Raw genomic sequence first — 22,709 nt, forward strand, 5'->3', positions numbered from 1 at the left:
TGAGAGGTTTGACAACTATTGAAGAGTCAGACCGGTGCAGACTGCCACGAGGAAACATAACCAATAGATCATATGTTTTGTTACTGTCCTTCACTGGCTCGCTTTTGGAGCCAGGTCCAGCAGTGGTTGTTAAGTCATAATGTCTGTGTTCAGATGGACCTACAAACAGTACTGTTAGATCTGAAAAAGCCCAATCAATCAATGGGAAATATGATTATACACTTAGGTAAAATATTTATTTTTACAGCAATCTTGATAGAACTGGTACAAATAGAGAGGTTCAAGACCCTCGCAAGACATCACAGTAAAATACACTATGTAAAATATCCCAGACATCACAGTAAAATACACTATGTAAAATATCCCAGATATCACAGTAAAATACACTATGTAAAATATCCCAGACATCACAGTAAAATACACTATGTAAAATATCCCAGACATCACAGTAAAATACACTATGTAAAATATCCCAGACATCACAGTAAAGTACCAAACATAAGGAACACCTTCCTAATATTGAGTTGCACCCTCTTTTGCCCGCAGAAAAGCCTCAATTTGTTGGGGCATGGACTCTACAAGGTGTCGAAAGCATTCCACAGGGATGCTGGCCCATGTTGACTCCAATGCTTCCCACAGTTGTGTCAAGTTGGCTTGATGTCCTTTGGGTGGTGGATCATTGTTGATACACACAGAAACTGCTAAGTGTGAACAGCCCAGTAGTGTTGCAAATTTTAACACACTCCAGTGTGCCTGACACCTACTACCATACCCTGTTCAAAGGCACTTAAATCTTTTGTCTTGCCCATTCACCCTCTGAATGGTACACATACAATTGTCTCAAGGCTTAAATATCCTTCTTAAACCTGTCTCCTCCCCTTCATCTACACAAGAGGTCTCCAAAAGGTAGTTTGCGAGTTACCAGTAGCTCACAGCCTACCTATGAGTAGCTCGCCAAGCAATTCTAAAGGACGCTACATGCATTTTTTTCATGCGTTCCATCACAAACGGTCATAAACATAAAGCTCCCGTATCCAATCAATTTGACAGTGTTGTAGTGAAGGGTAAATGCAAATCTGATTTTTTCCCCACGACAGTTTACACATTCCTTGTTAACAAACTATAGTTTTGACAAGTCGGTTAGGACATCTACTTTGTGCATGACACAAGTAATTTTTCCAATAATTGTTTACAGACAGATTATTTCACTTATAATTAATTCACTGAATCACAATTCCAATGGGCCAGAAGATTACATTCACTAAGTTGACTGTGCCTTTAAACAGCTTTAAACAGCAAAATTATGTCATGGCTTTAGAAGCTTCTGATAGGCTAATTGACATAATTTGAGTCAATAGGAGGTGTACCTGTGGATGTATTTCAAGGCCTACCTTCAAACTCAGTGCCTCTTTGCTTGACATCATGGGAAAAATCTAAATAAATCAGCCAAGACCTCAGAACAAAAATTGTAGACCTCCACAAGTCTGGTTCATCCTTGGGAGCAATTTCCAAACGCCTGAAGGTACCACGTTCATCTGTACAAACAATAGTACGCAAGTATAAACACCATGGGACCACGCAGCCGTCATACCACTCAGGAAGAAGACGTATTCTGTCTCCTAGAGATGAACGTACTTTGGTGCGAAAAGTGCAAATCAATCCCAGAACAACAGCAAAGAACCTTGTGAAGATGCTGGAGGAAACAGGTACAAAAGTATTTATATCCACAGTTAAACGAGTATTATATCGACATAACCTGAAAGGCCACCCAGCAAGGAAGAAGCCACTGCTCCAAACTGAGCAATCAGGGGAGAAGGGCCTTGGTCAGAGAGATGACTAAGAACCCGATGGTCACTCTGACAGAGCTCCAGAGTTACTCTGGAGATAGGAGAACCTGCCAGAAAGAAAACCATCTCTGCAGCACTCCAAAAATCAGGTCTATAATGGTAGAGTGGCCAGACGGAAGCAACTCCTCAGTAAAAGGCACAAATTCTAAAAACCTGTTTTTGCTTTGTCATTATGGGGCAGGGTGTGTGTAGATTGAAGGGAAAAAATGATTTAACACAATTTAGAATAAGGCTGTAATGTAACAAAATGTGGAAAAAGTGAAGGGGTCTGTATACTTAACAAATGCACTGTATATATAACGCAACAATTTCTTAGAGTTACAGTTCATATAAAGAAATCAGTCAACTGAAATAAATTAATTCGGCCCTAATCAATGGATTTCACATGACTGGGCAGGGGTTCAGCCATGGGTGGGCCTGGGAGGTCCACCCACTTGGCCTATGCTCTCCCAGGCCCACCCATGGCTGAACCCCTGCCCAAAACAACATTGGAGGCAGCTTATGATAGAGAAATTAATATGCAATTCTCTGTCAACAGCTCTGGTGGACATTCCTGCAGTCAGCATGTCAATTGCATGCTCTCTCAAAACTTGAGACAGCTGTGGCACTGTGTTGTGACACAACTGCACATTTTTGAGTGGCCTTTTATTGTCCCCAGCACAAGGTGCACCCATGTAATAATCATGCTTTTTTATCAGCTCCTTGATATGCCACACTTGTCAGGTGGATTGATCCTGTTGGCAAAGGAAAATTCTCACTCACAGCAATGTAAACCAATTTGTACAACAACTTTAGCGAAACAAGCTTTTTGTGCAAATGGAACATTACTGGGATCTTTTATTTCAGCCCATGAAACCTGGGACCAACACTTTACATGTTGTGTTTATATTTTTGTTCAGTAAAGGGGGATAATAAATTATGCAAGTCATTTGATAGACTCCAGCTCTGTCTGCTGGTTTCATAGTGGATCTACAAAAATACCCACATAATACTCTCACACCTCAAACATGAACAATCAATGTCTGTGAATGAGTGCTTGTGCCTTGAACTCTCCAAAGTTGAGCAGGCCGGGTAGCTGGAACGAACCCCATTTGTTGTAGTTTATCTCATAGTGAAAGAAGTTAAGGGTTAATGTAGTCGACATGGAGCAGAAGAGCTGAGGGGAGACACAGGAAGAGAGGGGTACCTCAGAGCAGCAACTGACTTACAATGACTTCAACTAGCAGAAAAATTGCCTGCGTGTGTACGTATGTATGCGTGTCCGTCAAACATACCACTTTCAGGTGAGTGCCTGGTTCCAGAAAGAGGAGCCTTCCTCCAGGCTGAAGAGGGTGCCCCCTATAGGTGCCCCAAACGCTGCGGACACCCCGGCCGCAGCCCCCGCCGACACAAAGTCCTGCTTGTCCCTGTAATAAAGATTAAGCACAGACATTTAACTTATGATGAACTACTGCGCTATTAGCACTTTACACTAGTAGAGTGAGTCCCTGTACCGGTCACTGTGGAAGTAGGGCTCCCACGATGGCTCCGCTGTGGATCATTGGACCCTCCTTCCCCACAAACAGACCTGAAGGATCAAACACGTAGTCAGAGGCAGAACAGACGCATTGGTACTGGATTCCTTTTAGTTTAATCCTATAATGTTTGCATCTGGAAAGTCAGGGTCGTATTCATTAATCCACACCGTAGCAAAATGTTTTGCAACAGAAAACGAATAATAACCGTTCTATTGGACAAGTTCAGGTAGTCTGTTGCAGTCCGTTTGGTGCCTAGTGAATACGACCCAGTTCCATCTATGTTGTAGTACCTCCGGCTACGGTGAAGAGGACTCCGATGGCCTTGCAGAGGAAAGTACGTAGTCGGACTATTCCGGATATCTTTACTCCGTACAGGTAGCTCTTGATCTCGGGGATTCCCGAGCCTGCAGCTACAGGCTAAATGACACAGGAAAGGGACGTTCAGTAGGAGTTGGGACATTTCTAATATGATACCACTAAACAAGCAAATAAAATGTAAAGAACTATCCCACAGTTTGAAAAAAACCCAGCAGTTTTGTAAATAAGCGTATTGTCAGAGGGATTATGAGCATGCACATTACTTCTGAAAATGAAGGTATGGTCAGTACAGGCAGACTACTGATTAGTGCACTTCAGATAAGGGCCAGCTCTTTTGAAGTGCGCTATAGTTTGGTCGTCCCTTTTTAATTGCTTCTGATAACTGCATGCTTTGGTTTAGTGCACGCCATCCCAACAGTCCCAAGCCCCTGCATTTTTCAGGAGTCGACTGTAATAGCATAACAATAGCATGAAAGGACATGTTAGGTATTTGTGTAGATCGGTCTTACCTTGATGAGGACCAACACACTGGCGATGAAGATGAAGGTCATGTTGAAGGCCAGCAGCTCGAAAAGCGACAGTGTCAGGCAGCCTTTCTCACTGCACTCCTCCACAGCTAGCAAACACTAGCAAACACAAGGAAAAACCCTGTCTGTCACACACCTCACTGCTCTAAACTAACTAATATGTTGATTTGTGAATTATGAAAAATGTCATGCATGTTCAATATCAGAAAGACATGATTAATTTGAAATATTGAAGTTTTTGAGTGAAATATTCCATCTTCCAAAAATAGATACATAGCCTTACAAAAAGGTTCACGAAAAGGCCCACCTGAAAGAAAAGAAAAGTGTCAAGAATTTAATGTGCATTTTCTAATGAATGCAGCCATTTGGCAGTAGCACTTGGCATCGTCCATACCTTCGTCATACATTATTTCCAGAGGATGTACAGATTGTCATTGTTTTTTGCTTACCGGTATGTAAGCTAACCAAAAATCAGCATGTCTGATTCTACATGCAGGATAGAAAATGATGACACTTACCAGGACTACTGAAACTCCAATTGCAAACACCAGCATCCACCTCACAGCTTTATACTTTTGGGCTTTCTAATATGTGATAGGAGTACCCATGTTAGAATAAATGTAAATATAGACCAACCCAGCACAATTGCAATATGCAGTTTGTGGAAATTAACTGCAAAAAAACCTTTAACATTTTAATCACTAAGTAACAACTTTGTAACTGACTTAAACCATGTAATTATCACTTAAACAACACAATGTTTAATTTCTTAGTATACCTTAGTGTTCATTCCATCCAGAACTTCAACATATGGTTCATTGATGCACCTGTCATAATCCAGGCTCTGCCAAAAGATAGAGAGAGAACCATTTGGAGATGAGTCAGAGTGTGTTTAATTATATAGATTTTCTAGTATCTTTATCTGACGAGACAGATTTCAATGGTACTCTGGCAACAGATGTGGTCAAGAGCTAGCCTGGTTCCAGATCTGGTTGTGCTCTTGCCGACTCCATTGTCAAGCCAACATCTTGACGTTCATCTGCTTCTAAGGGACTTTCTCACCTCATAATCTTTCCTTGGAAGGATCCCATCTTCCTCATCTTGAGTTTCCCCAAGAATAGTCTGGAAATGAGAAGATTGAAGAATGTGACATTGACATTAGGCCCTATGCATACATAATTTTAAAAAACAATGCAGAACTATGTCTGACAAATAAGGTTATGCCAGTACTGCTTTCCAGTCCTCATTAGAAGATAGCTGGCACTTACTACACATAGTGCCACATAAGTAATACCCCCAACAAAAGAGCAAGCTGTTGCTGAGGTTTCTTCCTGAGTCATCATGCAAGGCTGTGAATAGTTTGAGGGGAATTAACAGCTAGATGTTTTAACTCTCTTTCAACATACACTTCTTCAGACAACTAGTGCCCCCTTGTCAAACTGTCCAATTGGGTGTTTGACAAGGGCCTCTTAAACGATGAACATCATGATCATGCAATGTTTCTTGATAAATGGAATGGGTCGTGCTTGCCAAGCATCAAGCTAGTGTAGTGCCAGTGGCTACTAATCAGCATAGTTTCTAACCACTGTCAGCTAGCTAGCTGTCATGTTGTTAAGTTTGACTCAGTACAAATTTCCTCAAAACAATTATTCAGCCTATTGCTATTCCGACAGCTATATAGCAAACATAGTCTAACTCAATATTTCTTCATTTATCTAGCTATCATACAATATAGCTAGCAAGCTAAACTTCTATTATATAATAATATATGCCATTTTTAACAGATGCGTTTATCCAAAGCGACTAAGTCATGCGTGCATAAATGTTTAGCGTATGAGAACATCACAACAGAAGAGGGTTTAGCTTTCTCCAGCCATGGTGAAGAAGTCAGGACACAGGCTTAGTTTTTCTTGGAAATCTCGCACAAAATATTTAGCAAATGTAGGCATTTCAACACATTATGCAAATGATCTCATACCAGTTCCTCGGGTGTGAGGGTCTCTTCATCCCTGCAGCAGCATTGACAACATAAGCAATTCCCACAGCTCGCCATCTTCGCTGTTGTCTCTTCAGCACCACACTTCCCACAATGTCATGTGATGAATATAGACCGGAGGGAGTAGTTTACGAAAAAGTACTTCTTCTGTGGGGTTTATTAGCAGCTGGCATCCAACGTTATGGAGCATTACCGCCACCTACTGTACTGGAGTGTGGGCCAGAGACAGGGAGAAACTCAAGTCGACCTTCCACCACTTTGCTCTTAAAAAAGATAACAAAATATTTGAGACAATATCTAATAACGTACTGCTCAATATACTCTTAACTCATTTCCTGTATCCCCTTCTCCCTCATACTAGATCTCAGCATCTCTCTTTCCCTCTGATACTGCCCAAATGGTAGCAATACATGTTCCACGGTATCTGTTTCCAGGCAATAATCACACTTTCCTGTTGGATGCTTTCCTATCACATTTAAGGTCTTATTCAACCTGATGTGTCCCACCCTTAATCTTGTAAAAATAGCCTCCTCTCTTCTGTCCCTTCCTGCCGTCCTCCCCTCCCGGACTTTCCTCTGTACTTTAAATAAATCCCTGCACTTAGTATCGCTATTCCACTGTTCCATATCAGTTTGCAAACAATGTAAACAAATATATTTTAAAAATGCAATTGAGTTACTAAAGCCACATACAAACATGGTCTCTTTTTTGCTTTCTTGAGTAAGGCAGCTCCAAAATGCAGGCGTTTCAGCCTAGCTCAGTGCTTTCTGTGGTGGTGGGGCTAGCCAGCAGAAAATACAGAGTGTTGCGCCTGAATGGCTCAGTTTTCTGTCACTCATCGGACAGTACATTATCGCCAAGTCTAAGGTTAGAGCTCAAATGTTAGCCCCTTGGGTTCTGCCATAGAGTTATATTAGAAGTGCCAATCCAAGAAAGCTCGAGGTCATTGGTCAGAATGACATCAAATCACATATCTACAGTAGCTTTGATTGGACTGATCATGTCAACATCTTACTTTCAAAGTCTTAGCCAGCAGTCATCATCAGTTGTCATCAAGTCAAATCAAATCAAATCTAATGTTATTAGTCACATGCACCAAATACAACCGGTGTAGACCTTACGGTGAAATGCTTACTCACGAGCCCCTAACCAACAATGCAGTTAAAAAAAAAATACCAATAAGAATAAGAAATAAAAGTAACAAGTAATTAAAGAGCAGCAGTAAAATAACAATAGCGAGACTATATACAGGGGGTACCGTTACAGAGTCAATGTGCGGGGGCACCGGTTAGTTGAGGTAATATGTACATGTAGGTAGAGTTATTAAAGTGACTATGCATAGATGATAACAACAGAGAGTAGCAGCAGTGTAAAGTGGGGGGGGCAATGCAAATAGTCTAGGTAGCCATTTCATTAGATGTTCAGGAGTCTTATGGCTTGGGGGTTGAAGCTGTTTAGAAGCCTCTTGGACCTAGACTTGGCGCTCCGGTACCACTTGCCATGCGGTAGCAGAGAGAACAGTCTATGACTAGGGTGGCTGGGGTCTTTGACAATGTTTTGGGCCTTCCTCTGACACCGCCTGGTATAGAGGTCCTGGATGGCAGGAATCTTGGCCCCAGTGATGTACTGGGTCGTTCGCACCACCCTCTGTAGTGCCTTGCCATACCAGGCAGTGATGCAACCCGTCAGGATGCTCTCGATGGTGCATTTTGAGGATCTGAGGTCCCATGCCAAATCTTCTCAGAACGCCAAACGGCATTCAATGTGCCTCACCCTAATCATTTGGTCTATTTTCACCTCTTAATTTCACCTACTGTTCTAACTTGGTGGTGCACAAATAGCCTATAATCTGTTTTAGAGACATGTAATCATTGAATATTGTAAGATATTTCATTGTCTGTTTATGTGCCCCATTTATTTATCCTACGGTTCTGACTGGTACAGGGAGTACATTGTAAGAATGGCCCATGTTCTAAATTCTGTCGCTGTAAAGTGCAGAACAAATTATTATGTTGACAACGTCCTTCATCGTTTGCTCATTGTTGTCTTAATCGAAATTACGGAATGCCTCTTATCTGCTTGTTGTCCCCTTATGCCATAATTTGTACAACTCAATTGTCAGTAGAGCAAGTCTGCCATATCAGCTGTTTTTTTAAGGCAGTAAATGAGGCTGAATGAACTGTTTTCCGCTGCCAGACAAGGCTATGCTGAAAGCCAGGTTTAGCAGTGGTAAGGTGTTGTGACTCTGCTGTTGGGACAGCTTTATGTAGGCCTTAACAGCTTGTGGGCACCGTTTGTCACCGTTATAGTGCAATTAATGTATTGTTTCGTGTTGTGTTGTGTAGTGGCTTTGCTGGCATGCGTCAGACTTTTTTTGTTGCGCCACCAAGATTCATGCTAAAATCGCCACTGGTACTGTCTAATGTCTTAAGTAGTTAAACATTACTCCAACCTCGTGAAAGTGACAAACTGACACGTTTTCAGGAGCAGTTTCTGCCTACCTTCATGCTCATACTGCTGTTTTTGACTATACTGCTGCTGGATCAGCCTACCTGTCAATGATGAGTGATTTTGTGGATTTGGCACATGCGCACTTGGTCAAAAACACTACATAATCACAGACAATAAATTTTTTCGGTTGCTTGTACATAATTATTTATACCTTTTTTAGAAGTACATACCGGGCGTGACGGCAGTAAATTAAGATAATTGCTCAGCCAAACAGATAATTGCTCAGCCAAACTCCATATTTGGTTAGTAATTCAAATATGTTGACATTAACATGTGCAGAGCTGTCTAACGGCTCGATCACACCTACAGTGTAAAATGATATGCAACATCTGCTACCATTTCTGTCATTCCATCAATGCACACAACGTGATGTATACGTTCGATAAATCCATCCATCTATGCACCACACATAACGCACTGCAACACATTCCATTGGACATGTATGTACTTCTGGTATACCAAAACGTCAAAACACTTTGTGTGATCGAGGCGTATTTTTTCATAATCATCGTCTGTCTCCCCCTTTTAGCCAACTAAACTCAACGATTACGATGTAGTTGTGCGGTAAGTAGTGTGAGCGGACTGGAGCTCTGACCTCACATAAAATTTTATTTTTGTTTTAAAACGACTTATTTAAGCACCCAAAGAATAGCACACATAACAATGTCGTGACTCGTGTGTAATTGGGCTATTGTTTGAGCGCTGAAAAAACACTTCATTATGTGATGCCGGAGCTCCAGTACTCCTGTACCTCTCAACTCCATTGTAAATCATAGGGTTTCGTTTAATCGGCTATCTCCCCCTCTGCCCAGACGCTGGAACAGGACGAGGAATATAAGACCAGTCACACGTTGTAGCAGCTCACATAGCAGAGGCGAGCCTGTGAGCATATTTAGCTAACGTTACGCCTGCAGAATATTTTGTGGAAGAATTGAGAGAAACAGGTAAGTTAGTTATGCATTTGTTGCCGAATGTTGTGCATGATTGCTCACGTTAACTAACTAGCTAACATTATCTTTGTAACGTTAGCTGCTTTGCTTATTCTTTTCAGTGGATAACGTTAGCTAGCTAACAGTAATACATGCTGGCTAACGTGTCTTTCAGTTTCACATGTTTTCGCCCGTGTGCGAGCGAAAGTGTAAGCCAACTCGTGATAGTTTGACTCCCAAACTTCAAACACTGTTTTTGGCTGTAGCAGCATGGTGAATCAAGTGCAGAGAGTCGAAGACACATGGCGAACATGCAGCAAAAGCGACTCAAGTGGCGCGAGCAACAGCGGTTGCGAGAGTTCCAAGGAAAGCTCTCGCTCCTCGACGCCAGTGTTGGACACCGACCGCACGGTCAGGCTACGGGAAAAGATGCGCCGCCGGACAGAGTCGGGCGACCACTGGTTTTCCCTTGAGTTCTTCCCCCCTCGCACTGCAAGTGGAGCTGTCAACCTCATCTCTAGGTATGTAGCAGAAACTTTGGCTTTGGCTTGTTCTAGTAACTAAACACTTAGTTTTGAGTTAAACTATCAACGGTTGAAATGTATCACCTGCTAATCAATGCAAATTTTCCTCCCATTTATTCCAATTCAGATTTGATCGCATGGGCTCAGGGGGGCCCCTGTTCATAGATGTTACCTGGCATCCGGCGGGGGACCCGGGTTCGGACAAGGAGACCTCCTCCATGATGATCGCCAGCACAGCGGTCAACTACTGTGGCCTGGAGAGCATCCTGCACCTGACCTGCTGCAACCAGACCAAAGAGAAGATCACTGGGTACCTGAGCAAAGCCAAACACCTTGGCCTGAAGAACATCATGGCTCTAAGAGGAGGTAGGGCCTTTTGGCATGGACTAGGGTGACATTGTACCTAGACCCAGTTCTAAGGTCAGTTTTCACTTTCACTTTTTTTTCTTAAAGTGGAACTGACAGCGTTTTAATTACTTTGCAGCTCTGAAACACATTCATATCAGTCAAAAATATCAAATTTGTAGTTTATGCTACAAAACCTACTTTATCAGAAGTTTTAAAAAAAAGTGGTTCTATTTTACTCAAAACTCCATGATGTAGAGTAAGGCATTTTTGGCATAATAGATGGATGCAGCTCAATGCATGATTAATTAGCTAATTCACCAATAGTATTCTTGGTAGTACAACAAATAATGCGATCAGTTTGTATACCAGGCCAGCTGTGATTTACTGTTTACTGCCTCCAGCCCTTCGGGATACATTGTTTCAATTGCAATGACTCAATGTTTTGGACAGAAACCTACAAATGTATTAAATGCTGTACATGTCTATAAAATAATGTCCTTCTGGATGGTTCTCCCATCTCTGCAGCACTCCGCAAAACACCAGTCTCAAGGTCAACGGTGAACAGGCGACTCCGGGATGCTGGCCTTCTAGGCAGAGTAGCAAAGAAAAAGCCATATCTCAGACTGGCCAATAAAAAGATTAAGATGGGCAAAATAACACAGACACTGGACAAAGGAACTGCCTAGAAGGCCAGCATCCCAGAGTTGCCTATTTAATGAAGCTGCCAGTTGAGGACTTGTGAGGTGTCTGTTTGTCAAACTAGACACTCTAAAATACTTGTCCTCTTGCTCAGTTGTGCACTGGGGCCTCCCACTCCTCTTTCTATTCTGGTTAGAGCCAGTTTATGCTGTTCTGTGACGGGAGTAGTACACAGCGTTGTACGAGATCTTCAGTTTCTTGGCAATTTCTCGCATGGAATAGTCTTCATTTCTCAGAACAAGAATAGACTGACGAGTTTCAGAAGAAAGGTCTTTGTTTCTTGCCATCTTGAGCCTGTAATCAAACCCACAAATGCAGATGCTCTAGATACTCAACTAGTCTAAAGAAGGCCCGTTTCCTGATTTCTTTAATCAGGACAACAGTTTTCAGCTGTACTAACATGATTGCAAAATGATTTTCTAATGATCAATTAGCCTTTTAAAATTATAAAGTTGGATTAGCTAACACAACGTACCATTGGAACACAGGAGTGATGGGTTGCTGATAATGGGTCTATGTAGATATTCCATAAAAAATCTGCCGTTTCAACTACAATAGTCAATTACAAGATTAACAATGTCTGCACTGTATTTCTAAAAAAATATATATTTTAATGGACCAAAAAATGTGCTTTTCTTTCAAAAACAAGGACATTTCTAAGTGGCCCCAAACTTTTGAATGTGTGTGGGCATTACTAAAACTCAATCGACCAGTCTACTAATCCATTCAGGTGTATTGTGTGGCTTTTTGTGAACACTTTCTAATGATCTAAAGTCACGCTGTTGCTACTGCCATTAGACAAACAGTCCAGTTCAAAGTGAATGATGGCAGGCCATGTGGCAAAATACTTATTTGTATATAGGCCTACTGTAGCTCTGATTGGCTCCTGAACAAGACTGACATTTTATTTACTTAAGTACCTTATTAATTGTCAAACGAACGGCCGCTTTCCTACTCTATATTGCTATAGAATTTTCACACATGCCTTACTGTCAATTTCAAACATTGTGAAAAATTACTATATCAAAGTGCTTACTTCTCAGAATAGTACCCAAAAAAAGCATAACATGAACAGATTTGAATAAGATTTCATGTTGCTAAAACGCTGTCAGTTCCACTTTAATTGTTAGGATTTGGGGAGGGTGAGCTGATCCTGGTTACAACTTCTACACAGCAAGGTTGGTCCATTTGTAGGAATGTTTGTGTTTTGAGGGTCACCCTGATATTTTGGAGAGAAGTTTCTGTTTGAATGCATGATTGCAGCCTGTTGCGTCACTCTCACTCGGCAAGATCTGTGGTTCACATTGCTGCCCAAGGTCACGTCCTGTCACTTGCATTGGAGCCTCTTGCATCATTCACTCTTCAATATTTTTGGTTTGCATTTATGCTCGTGGTCATATATCGCAGAGTCTGAGTGAACCTTATTTATCCAGGTTTTACTCATTGAGATGACGTGTCTATTTCAAGAGTCTTGGCTAACTAGCTAGGACTCATAGTGACAAATTCCCATTAAACACCATGTTTTCATGATCTCTTTATAGATCCCGTGGGGGCTGACTGGGAAGAGGAAGAAGCGGGCTTCAACTACGCCACAGACCTAGTCAAACACATACGCTGCGAGTTTGACGACTACTTTGACATCTGTGTTGCAGGTACGTTTTGAAGCAAAATGTATTTATTTTTTACAAAGCGTCATCCTATTGTAATTATATCCTTATGTCAGGTAATTTGTGAAAGACTTTAAAGTAGGCTGTTGTACCTACTGATACGATGTGAGCATTTTATCACCCCAAAAACCATTTTAGTGCTACAAGTTGGTATAATGTGACCCACCACCTGGATTCGGTCCTATATAGCAACATTTTGAGATGGTGTTTTTTTTTTTTTACATTGTATAAAAGTAGAGACTGAGAACTAGACAATTGTATATCATACACTGCAGTTGAGGGAAAAAAGGGAAAGTAATTCTGCTTTGAAAGTTGATGAACTTGTAACCCCACTTTTGAGAAACTGGCCATCTGACAGTTTTGGTACACATACTGGAGAGCTCTTTGTCTACGCCGATTCATCATCGTTCACACCCTCTTAAACGTTAGCCCCACCCAACTCTTTAACGATTCACTTGAGACCATGTGCTAAATAGAGTGAATACGCTAGTGTAGTTAACATCCAAAGATTTCAAGACTAAAGTGGGAAAGTAGTATTAAAAATGCATTATCTTGGCCTATATGCTGTAACTCTATTTGAGTCGCTTTGCTTTATCTTGGCCAGGTTGCAGATGTAAATGAGAACTTGTTTTCAACTGGTCTACTTGGTTAAATAAAGGTGAAATAAAATCCTAATCTGACTTTGGTGCAGGTCATGTTTTTCTTCACATTACGGTCTCTGGTAAACACAAACATCAAAAAAATATGTTTGTCACATGCACAAGATGCTGAAGGTGTAAACAGTACAGTTAAATGCATAGTGAAAAATTTGTTAAGACGTCTAGCTAGCTAAACAATGAACCATAATCTCAACTCATAATACCATGCAGGTAGCGAAAGCTAACCAACTAGTTTGAATGTTAGCTAGCTAACATTGGGTTATAACTAGCCATGCAAATGGCTTTCTGAGATACTACTAATATTACTACACAGATCATACAGCTAACATTAGCTAGCTAACAGTAGGCTTTAACTTGCAATGAAAAATGACTTTCTGACAAAATGAGTAACTAATATCTGAAAATTGTCGCTACCTGTATACATGGATGAACGCTTCTCCCTCTGTCATCGATGCCATTGTTGCTCTCTGCCCTTAGTTTGACAATGTCATCCAGAGATGGGTGTGTTGTATAACAGCCTCCTGTTATCTTTTCGACTCTCTCCGCATTTGGGAATCATCTCTCTCTGCTTCCACCGTGCATTCCACTGATTTCAAAACTCTGTCAACTTCTTCTGTGACAATACTGTTAATTGACGTTTCTTCTGATGACAGTGATGGGGGAAGACTTCAATGATTCCCCCCCCCCCCTAAATCAGGGATTTTTTGATAGTCTGATTCATTTTCAGAGTCCTAGAGAGACAGCATGGCATGTCCTCCAAAAAGTAGTCCATCACAACTTTTTCCTGCTGATCTTTGTCGATGGTGCTATTAACTTCAGGGCAGCAATGCAACACTTTCAGTTCTTCATTATCTTTCAAAAAATGCTACGGTAGAAAGGATTATCCACACATACTGAGCAACTCATGTTATAGACTGACGCATGCTACATGGCAGACAATACGAACTCATCTCTCGGGCATGTCCAGCCCATCCACTATCTCAGCCAATCATGGCTAGCGGGAAAGTTCCTGTATTTGTCCGTGGCTAAACCAAATAGGCTTGTAATAAAAGCATCTTATTTACAGATGGCATACAAGTTTGTTAATGAGGCACATGAAAGTTCACATGTTCCAGACGGCAATTCTGCCCCAAAAACCTTTTTTTTGTTGAAAAATGCATCTCCTGTGAGGTAGTGACATGTATGCCTAACTTCTTGAAACTGGTCACAAATGTGACCTCAAACACACACACACACACCCTGAGCATTAAAACCCTTTCATTGTGGCAGGCTACCCCACTGGCCACCCGGAGGCGGAGAGCTACGACGAGGACCTGAGACATCTGAAGGAGAAAGTGGACGCTGGCGCCGACTTCATCATCACCCAGCTCTTTTTCCGGGCTGACACCTTCCTCAAGTTTGTCAGAGACTGCAGGGCCATAGGAATCACCTGCCCCATCCTACCAGGCATCTTCCCTATCCAGGTACTGTTGGATATGGGCCTAAACTGAGGGGGGTGTGTGTGTAAGTAAATGCACTGACTACTGTAAGTTGCTCTGGATAAGAGCGTCTGCTAAATGTTTGTGTGTGGTCAAAGGCTACATTTTTCAAATGTTTAAAGGGAGGGGTAGTTTTTTTGAACAGAACAGTCTTTCTAATATGATAGCACAGGTGTAACAAATTACTAGGTACATTCAGTGTGATTCAAAACACACATTTTCTCATAATTGGACCATTGTCCTTTGGAAATTGTAATTAATTCTACATTGATGCCAGTCAATACAGAAATGTAACACTCCCACCGTGACGTGTGTAATTTGTCCTTTTTCCTTGTCTTAAGTGTGTCTTTGCCATGTGAGAGTATATCAGTTGCAGGGAGACATCATTTGTTCTTTACATTTTGTTTGTTCTGTCAGTACCTGAACCAGTAGGATTTGTGGTTTTCCAGGGCTACCAGTCTCTGAGGCAGCTGGTCAAGCTGTCCAAGCTGGAGGTGCCTGAGGAGATCATGCGTGTCATCGAGCCCATCAAGGACAACGATGCGGCCATCCGCAACTACGGCATTGAGCAGGCTGTGGGCATGTGCCGCGTGCTGCTGGAGAGCGGCGAGGTGCCGGGCCTCCACTTCTACACGCTGAACCGCGAGGTAGCCACCATGGAGGTACTGCGGCAGCTGGGTCTGTGGATCGAGGACCCCAGGTCTGTCAATTGCCCTAGATTGGATATCTTTCAAATACTTTGGGTTGCGCTTGATTTAGCTTACCCAGTATTTAGGGGGAAACCCTAAAACTAATGGCATGTTTGACTTCTGAGATGTCACGTTTTCACACATAGTGTGGGTACCATTTGTAATTGTGTGTGTATTACCGCACTTTCATTAGTCCTGGAACATTTAACAAAGATTTCACCATGTGAAGTGATTTCTAACTGGCTAGGTGTTAGAATGGAATGTGCGCTGTCTTGCCTGTTCCTAGTACTGATGGAGGGTTTGGGGTCTATTTGGATTGCCAGGCGGACACTCCCCTGGGCGGTGAGCGCTCATCCCAAACGCAAAGTGGAGGACGTGCGGCCCATTTTCTGGGCCTCCAGACCCAAGAGCTATATCTACAGAACACAGGACTGGGATGACTTCCCCAATGGACGATGGTGAGCAACACTGGAGAAAAACTTTGAAAAGTCAGAATTTCTCACCGTGGCTAGTTTTTGGGTGTAAATTATGTTGTTCATTCAAGGCTTTTTCACACTACTGGACTGAGCCAAGCTATACTGTGATGTCATTAAGTGATGTATAACGTGAACAAGTACTGTATAATCAGTGAACAGGCAATGTTCCCAGGTCTTGTCAGCTTGGCTCTGTGTTATTTCAGGGGAAACTCATCCTCTCCGGCCTTTGGTGAACTCAACGATTACTACCTGTTCTACCTTAAGAGTAAGTCGTCCAAGGACGCCCTGCTGAAGATGTGGGGCGAGGAGCTGACCAGCGAGCAGAGCGTCTACGAGGTCTTCACCAGTTACATCACGGCCCAGCCCAATGTTGCTGGACACAAGGTGACATCCGGACCTCTACACTTTGGAGTGAAAACAGCCCGAAACGTTAACTTTCATGAGGCGCCTCATAAATACAACCATGTGCATTATGACAACCACTTAAAACAAGAACCTAAACCCTTGACTTGCACTTTGCTCATCTGACGTCTCCTGACCTCTCTTCTTCTAGGTGATGTGTCTGCCATGGAATGACGACCCGCTGGCCCCGGAGACCAACCTGCTGAAGGACGAGCTGGACAAGGTGAACCGCAGGGGAGTCCTCACCATCAACTCCCAGCCCAGCATCAACGGCAAGCCCTCCTCAGACCCCATCGTGGGCTGGGGCCCCCCTGGTGGCTACGTCTTCCAGAAGGTAAAGTTCGGCGTCTGTGGTTTGGTTGTGGGGATGACCAATTATGTCTTATTATTTAAAGCCTCATACATGCTTATATTACTGTACCTGCATGCTTAAAGTAAAGTTTTCCCCAAAAGAATAAGGTAGGCCTAGTAAAAGGAGTGGGCAGGGGGATGTACACTTGGATCACTATTTAGAAATACCCATAAATCCATTAGAATTATCAATGATTACTACTGGTTTAGCAAAATTAAGGCTGTCGGTTTTTCTTTCTTATCATGTTGTTGAGAGTAGGTTGATTCACAATCTTTCCTAGAAATGAAAGAGCATGAATAAATCAGTCTTTTGTGGTATTGTTGATCGACAGTGGAGGTTTTTCAAACTTAACAGCTCTTGTATCACATGCATACCAATCATGAAATGACATGAACCTTATACTGTGCCACGTTTACAAATTCAACAGGCTTATCTGGAGTTTTTCACCTCAAGCGAAAATGTCACCGCTCTCCTCAAAGTGCTAAAGAAGTACGAGCCTCGCGTCAACTACCACATCGTCAACGTTCACGTAAGTTCTCAACTACAGGCATTACATCTACACATATTTTGTGAATTGGAACAGTTTGCTAGAATGATCTACTGGCTGATTTGTATCCATCTACAGGGTCAGAATACTACGAACGCCCATGACATGCAACCCAACGCTGTGACATGGGGTATCTTCCCCGGCAGGGAGATTGTCCAGCCCACCGTGGTGGATCCAGTCAGCTTCTTGTACTGGAAGGTAAGGTCAAAGGTCATCTCATTAAGCTACTGGGCCCCTTCCAGGAATATTACCCCCTATGCACTTGTGTAGATATACAGCAACTGGTTTGGTGTAAGCAGTTCAGTGAAAACACCTATCAGCAAGATGGAGGGTGCTCGGTTGTTTCTGGTTATGGACTGTGCCCATGACTCAGATGAGTTCGTGGCATGGTTGTCATTTAGTTCTCTAACATTTTAGTGGAGTATGGTACTTGAAGTACAGTTTTGAACCCTCCACATCATCTTTTTGAGCTTGAGTGTTTCACACAACAACCTCCCGTGAAGCCTTTTCAAAACCAGAATTTTGTGTGTAACTTCATCAGCAAGCTGTATCAGTTACCAGAGCTGTAAAGATTAATCTTTAGCGACAAGCCTGAACCCCCCCCCCCCCCCCCCTTTCTTTTCTGGAATGTGTTGAGTTAATTGTTCTCGCCTTCTTTTAATAGGACGAGGCCTTTGCCCTGTGGATCGAGCAGTGGGCCAAGCTGTACGAAGATGAGTCCCCATCACGTATGATCATCAAGTATATCCACGACAACTACTTCCTTGTCAACCTGGTGGACAACGACTTCCCTTTGGACAACTGCTTGTGGCAGGTCATTGACGACATGTTTGAGCTGCTTGACAACCCCCCGGAGGAGCAACCTGCAGAGCAACCCAACGATGAGCAATCCGACAAGGAACAACCCGGAAAGTAACCATGGCGACAGTTACTTCTTCTTTTTTTCCTGGTGCTGCTATCGATAACTTTTCACTCAACAAACACCACAAAGTACTTAACTACAGTATTATACCATACAGTATATACTCCAAAAATACATACTTAAAAAAAATAACTTTTATTATCTGGAGGATGGATCTTAATCAAGAGGTACTTCAGTGAATGAATATGATGACAAATACAGTGCATTTGGAAAGTATTCAGACCCTTTCACTTTTTCCACATTTTGTTACTTTACAGGCTTATTCTAAAAATGATAATCAATTTTTTTATTTAATCAATCTACACACAATACCCCATAATGACAAAGCGAAAACGTGATTTTATAAATATTTGCAAATGTATAAACCAAATAACTGAAATACCTTATTTACATACTTGAAATTGACCTCCGGTGCAACCTGTTTCCATTTATCATCCTTCAGATGTTTCTACAACTTGATTGGACATGATTTGGAAAGGCACACCCATCTATATAAGGTCCCACAGTTGACTGTGCATGTCAGAGCAAAAACCAAGCCGTGAGGTCGAAGGAATTGATCTTAGAGCTCTGAGACAGGATTGTGTCAATGCACAGATCTGGGTAAGGGTACCAAAAAATGTCTGCAGTATTGAAGGTTCCCAAGTGGCCTCCATCATTCTTAAATGGAAGAAGTTTGCAACCACCAAGACTCTTCCTAGAGCTGGGCGTCTGGCCCAACTGAGCAATTGGGGGAGAAGGCTTTGGTCAGGGAGGTGACCGAGAACCTGACGGTCACTCTGTCAGAGTTCCTCTGGAAATTGGAGAACCTTCCAGAAGGACAAACATCTCTGCAGCACTCCACCAATCAGGCCTTTATGGTAGAGTGGCCAAACGGAAGACACTCCTCAGTAAAAGGCACATGACAGCCCACTTGGCGTTTGCCAGAAGGCACCTAAAGGACTCTCAGACCATGAGAAACAAGATTCTATTGTCTGATAAAACCAAAGATTGAACTGTTAGGCCTGAAGGCCAAGCGTCACGTCTGGAGGAAACCTGGCACCATCCCTACAGTGAAGCATGGTGGTGACAGCCTCATGCTGTGGGGATGGTTTTCAGTGGCAGGGACTGGAAGACTGGTCAGGTCGAGGCAAAGATGAACGGAGCAAAGTACAGCGAGATCATTGATGAAAACCTGGTCCAGAGCGCTCAGGACCTCAGACTGGGTTGAAGGTGAACCTTCACAACAGGACAATGACCCCAAGCACACAGCCAAGACAACGCAGGAGTGGATTCGGGACAAGTCTCAATGTCCTTGAGTGGCTCAGCCGGAGCCCGGACTTGAACCCGATCGAACATCTCTGGAGAGACCTGAAAATTGCCTTGCAGCGGCGCACCCCATCCAACCTGACAGAGCTTGAGAGGATCTGCAGAGATTAATGGGAGAAACTGCCCAAATACAGGTGTGCCAAGCTTGTAGCGTCATCCCCAAGAAGACTCGAGGCTGTAATTGCTGCCGAAGGTGCTTCAACCATATACTGAATAAAGGGTCTGAATTTATATACATTTTTAATTTTGCGAAAAATAAAATGGTTTGTCATTATGGGGTCATGCGTGTAGTAGATTGATGGAAAAAACAACAATTTAATCAATTTTAGAATGAGGCTGTAACAATGTGGGGAAATCAAGGGGTCTGAATACTTTCCAACTGCATTGTAACACAGGGAAACGTTTTGTACTTTTTAAACCATTTTAATTGTGTGTTTGGTGTATCTATCTAAACGTATGTGGACAACCCTTCAAATTAGTTGATTCGGCTAGTTCAGCCACACCCGTTGCTGACAGGTGTATAAAATGGAGCTAACAGCCGAACATTCTCCTTAGACAAACATTGGCAGTACAATGGCCTTACTGATGAGCTCCGCGACTTTCAACGTGGCATCGTGATAGGATGCCACCTTTACAACAAGTCATTTCGTCAAATTGCTGCCCTGCAAGAGCTGCACCGGTCAACTGTAAGTGCTGTTGTTGTGAAATGGAAACGTCTAGGAGCAACAACGTCTCAATCGCGAAGTGATAGGCCACACAAGCTCACACAACGCGAGTGCTGTAGCGCGTAGAAATCATCTATCCTCGGTTGCAACACTCACTACCATTTTCCAAACTGCCTCTGGAAGCAATGTCAGCACAAGAACTGTTCGTTGGGAGCTTCATGAAATGGGTTTCCATGGCCGAGCAGTTGCGCACATGCCTAAGATCACCCTGCGCAATGCGAAGTGTTGGCTGGAGTTGTGTAAAGCTCGCCGCCATTGGACTGGAGCAGTGGAAACACGTTCTCTGGAGTGATAAATCACACTTCACCATCTGGCAGTCCAACGGGCGAATCTGGGTTTAGCAGATGCCAGGAGAACGCTATGTGCCCCAATCTATAGTGCCAACTGTAAAGTTTGGTGGAGGAGGAATAATGGTCTGGGGCTGTTTTTCATGGTTTGGTTAGGCCCCTTAGTTCCAGTGAAGGGAAATCTTAACGCTACAGTGTAAAATGACATTCTAGACAATTATTGCGACAATTATGTGCATCCAACTGTGTTTCAACATGACAATGCCACCGTGCACAAAGCGAGGTCCGTACAGAAATGGTTTCTCGATCTGTGTGGAAGAACTTGCTTGCACAGAGCCTTGACCTCAACCACATCGAACACCTTTGGGGTGAATTGGAACACCGACTGCAAGCCAGGCCTAATCGCCCAACATCAGTGCCCAATCTCACTAATGCGCTTGTGGCTGAATGGAAGCAAGTCCCTGCAGCAATGTTCCAACATCTAGTGGAAAGCCTTCCCAGAAGAGTGGAGGCTGTTATAGCAGCAAAGGGGGGACCAACACCATATTAATGCCCATGATTTTGGAATGAGATGTTCGACGAGCAGGTGTCCACATGCTTTTGGTCATGTATGTACTTGAGGGTGAGAGAACGTTGGTATATTATTGGAAACGGTTTTTCATTGTGTGAATTTAAGAGCTGTAGACTAGAGCATTTCGTAAGACTAAACTCTCTTTTAAACCAAAGTTTAAATTGAGCAATACAAGGACATTTCACCTGACGAATCAGGGTTACCAGAACACACAAGCATCGACAGACTTGATTTGTGATTACCATTGTAATCTGCCATAGACAATAATTGAAAATAATACAAACTATGAGCTGCTGCTAAGATGTCACCTGAGGCCTTAACTAACAAGCATTTAAGCTACCACTTCACTGCTTTTATTTTTCAGTCTTTCTCTGTATATTTATTACCGTTGTGCAACGTCAATTAAAAAACAAGCATATTTTACATGTTGCAATGCCCAATTGCCACCAGCACAATGTCTGATTTTTATTATTCTTTTAAATTCTCCCTGATGTGTACATGGTGTTTTACACCAGGGGTTCCCAAGCCTTTCACTCCTTCCTGTATTGGGGAACATCCTGCGCCCCCTTTGTGCCCATGCCCCATGTCTATTTCTATGGGCACAAGCACAGTTCTTGAGACAAACTGTTCATACCACTCTTGTTGGTGGAGAACATTTAGCATGTTTTAACGCTTATTTATTCTACACATTTTGTCTTGGGTGCAAATAATAGTGTTTTTTAAAGCAAATTTTCTTGCAATTCTATACATTTTGCCATGTCTAATGTGTATTCATGTGATATTTGAGTTCACATTTTTGTCACTCTGCAATTTTTTTTTTTTTTCTAAAAACCATTAACTGACCTGGGCTCATTAATCTGACAAGTTATAAATGGCTCTGGAAGGTATGCAATGACTGATGATGCACTACACAATGTTGTAATTGCACCTCGTGCATTCTATTATAACTTTCAAGAGTAAGTTTAAAGCTGGTGGACTGACTTCATTTTTAAAAACTTTTTTTTCTGGTGGTGGGTGGTGTTGTGGAGGGGGGACCACCATGCTCCACAGTTTGGGAACCACTGGTTAACTCAGCAATACTGTTTTGCATGATAAGTTAGTACAAAGTCCATGGGATCTCACCACCTGATGGCACAAATGAGGGATTTCCCCTTGGAACATAGAAGCCTGTGACTTGTCAGAAAGGGATTGGATGATCCTTATAGACAGATGTATCACTGCCCCTGTGGCCGATGTGAAGTCAAACCATATCCCACTGCATACATTGGAACAACTTATCTCTTGAGCCTGGTGGCCTATAACCTACATAAAATGTACTGCACTTGCCTGGAGTCTAAGCGTTATCTTATGTACAGTTGAAGTCAGAAGTTTACATACACCTTAGCCAAATGCATTCTAAACTCAATTTTTCAC

At 42.6% G+C, this 22,709-nt stretch overlaps 1 protein-coding gene and 1 pseudogene across 2 annotated transcripts; one reads left to right on the forward strand and one right to left on the reverse strand.

Annotated features, from left to right (window-relative positions):
* The window catches only part of LOC129830042 (H(+)/Cl(-) exchange transporter 6-like), a 47,492-nt pseudogene extending 40,117 nt beyond the window's left edge, over positions 1–7,375 (reverse strand).
* Positions 7,376–9,439: 2,064 nt separating this feature from the next.
* LOC129830041 (methylenetetrahydrofolate reductase (NADPH)-like) lies at positions 9,440–21,719 on the forward strand. Of its 2 annotated transcripts, none has more exons than XM_055892210.1 (12): positions 9,440–9,660; positions 9,915–10,166; positions 10,297–10,535; positions 12,758–12,868; positions 14,812–15,005; positions 15,470–15,720; positions 16,033–16,167; positions 16,389–16,569; positions 16,739–16,921; positions 17,367–17,468; positions 17,565–17,684; positions 18,151–21,719. In XM_055892210.1, exons 2-12 carry the CDS (start codon positions 9,916–9,918, stop codon positions 18,400–18,402), a joined length of 2,019 nt encoding a protein of 672 aa, XP_055748185.1. In that variant the 5' UTR covers positions 9,440–9,660; position 9,915; the 3' UTR covers positions 18,403–21,719. The 2 variants fall into 2 exon arrangements, with proteins under 2 accessions (XP_055748185.1, XP_055748184.1); XM_055892209.1 differs by having other exon boundaries at positions 9,443–9,660; positions 9,912–10,166.
* Positions 21,720–22,709: the final 990 nt, after the last annotated feature.

The sequence above is a fragment of the Salvelinus fontinalis genome, chromosome 31 (genome assembly GCF_029448725.1).
Source record: "Salvelinus fontinalis isolate EN_2023a chromosome 31, ASM2944872v1, whole genome shotgun sequence".
In the NCBI taxonomy this organism is placed as follows: Eukaryota; Metazoa; Chordata; class Actinopteri; order Salmoniformes; family Salmonidae; genus Salvelinus; species Salvelinus fontinalis.

Coding starts and splice junctions, on each gene's coding strand:
- LOC129830041 (XM_055892210.1), top strand. CDS start 9,916: ATGGTGAATCAAGTGCAGAGAGTCGAAGACACATGGCGAACATGCAGC. Junction 10,536..12,757: donor CATCATGGCTCTAAGAGGAG/GTAGGGCCTTTT, acceptor ATCTCTTTATAG/ATCCCGTGGGGGCTGACTGG. Junction 17,685..18,150: donor TCAGCTTCTTGTACTGGAAG/GTAAGGTCAAAG, acceptor TTCTTTTAATAG/GACGAGGCCTTTGCCCTGTG.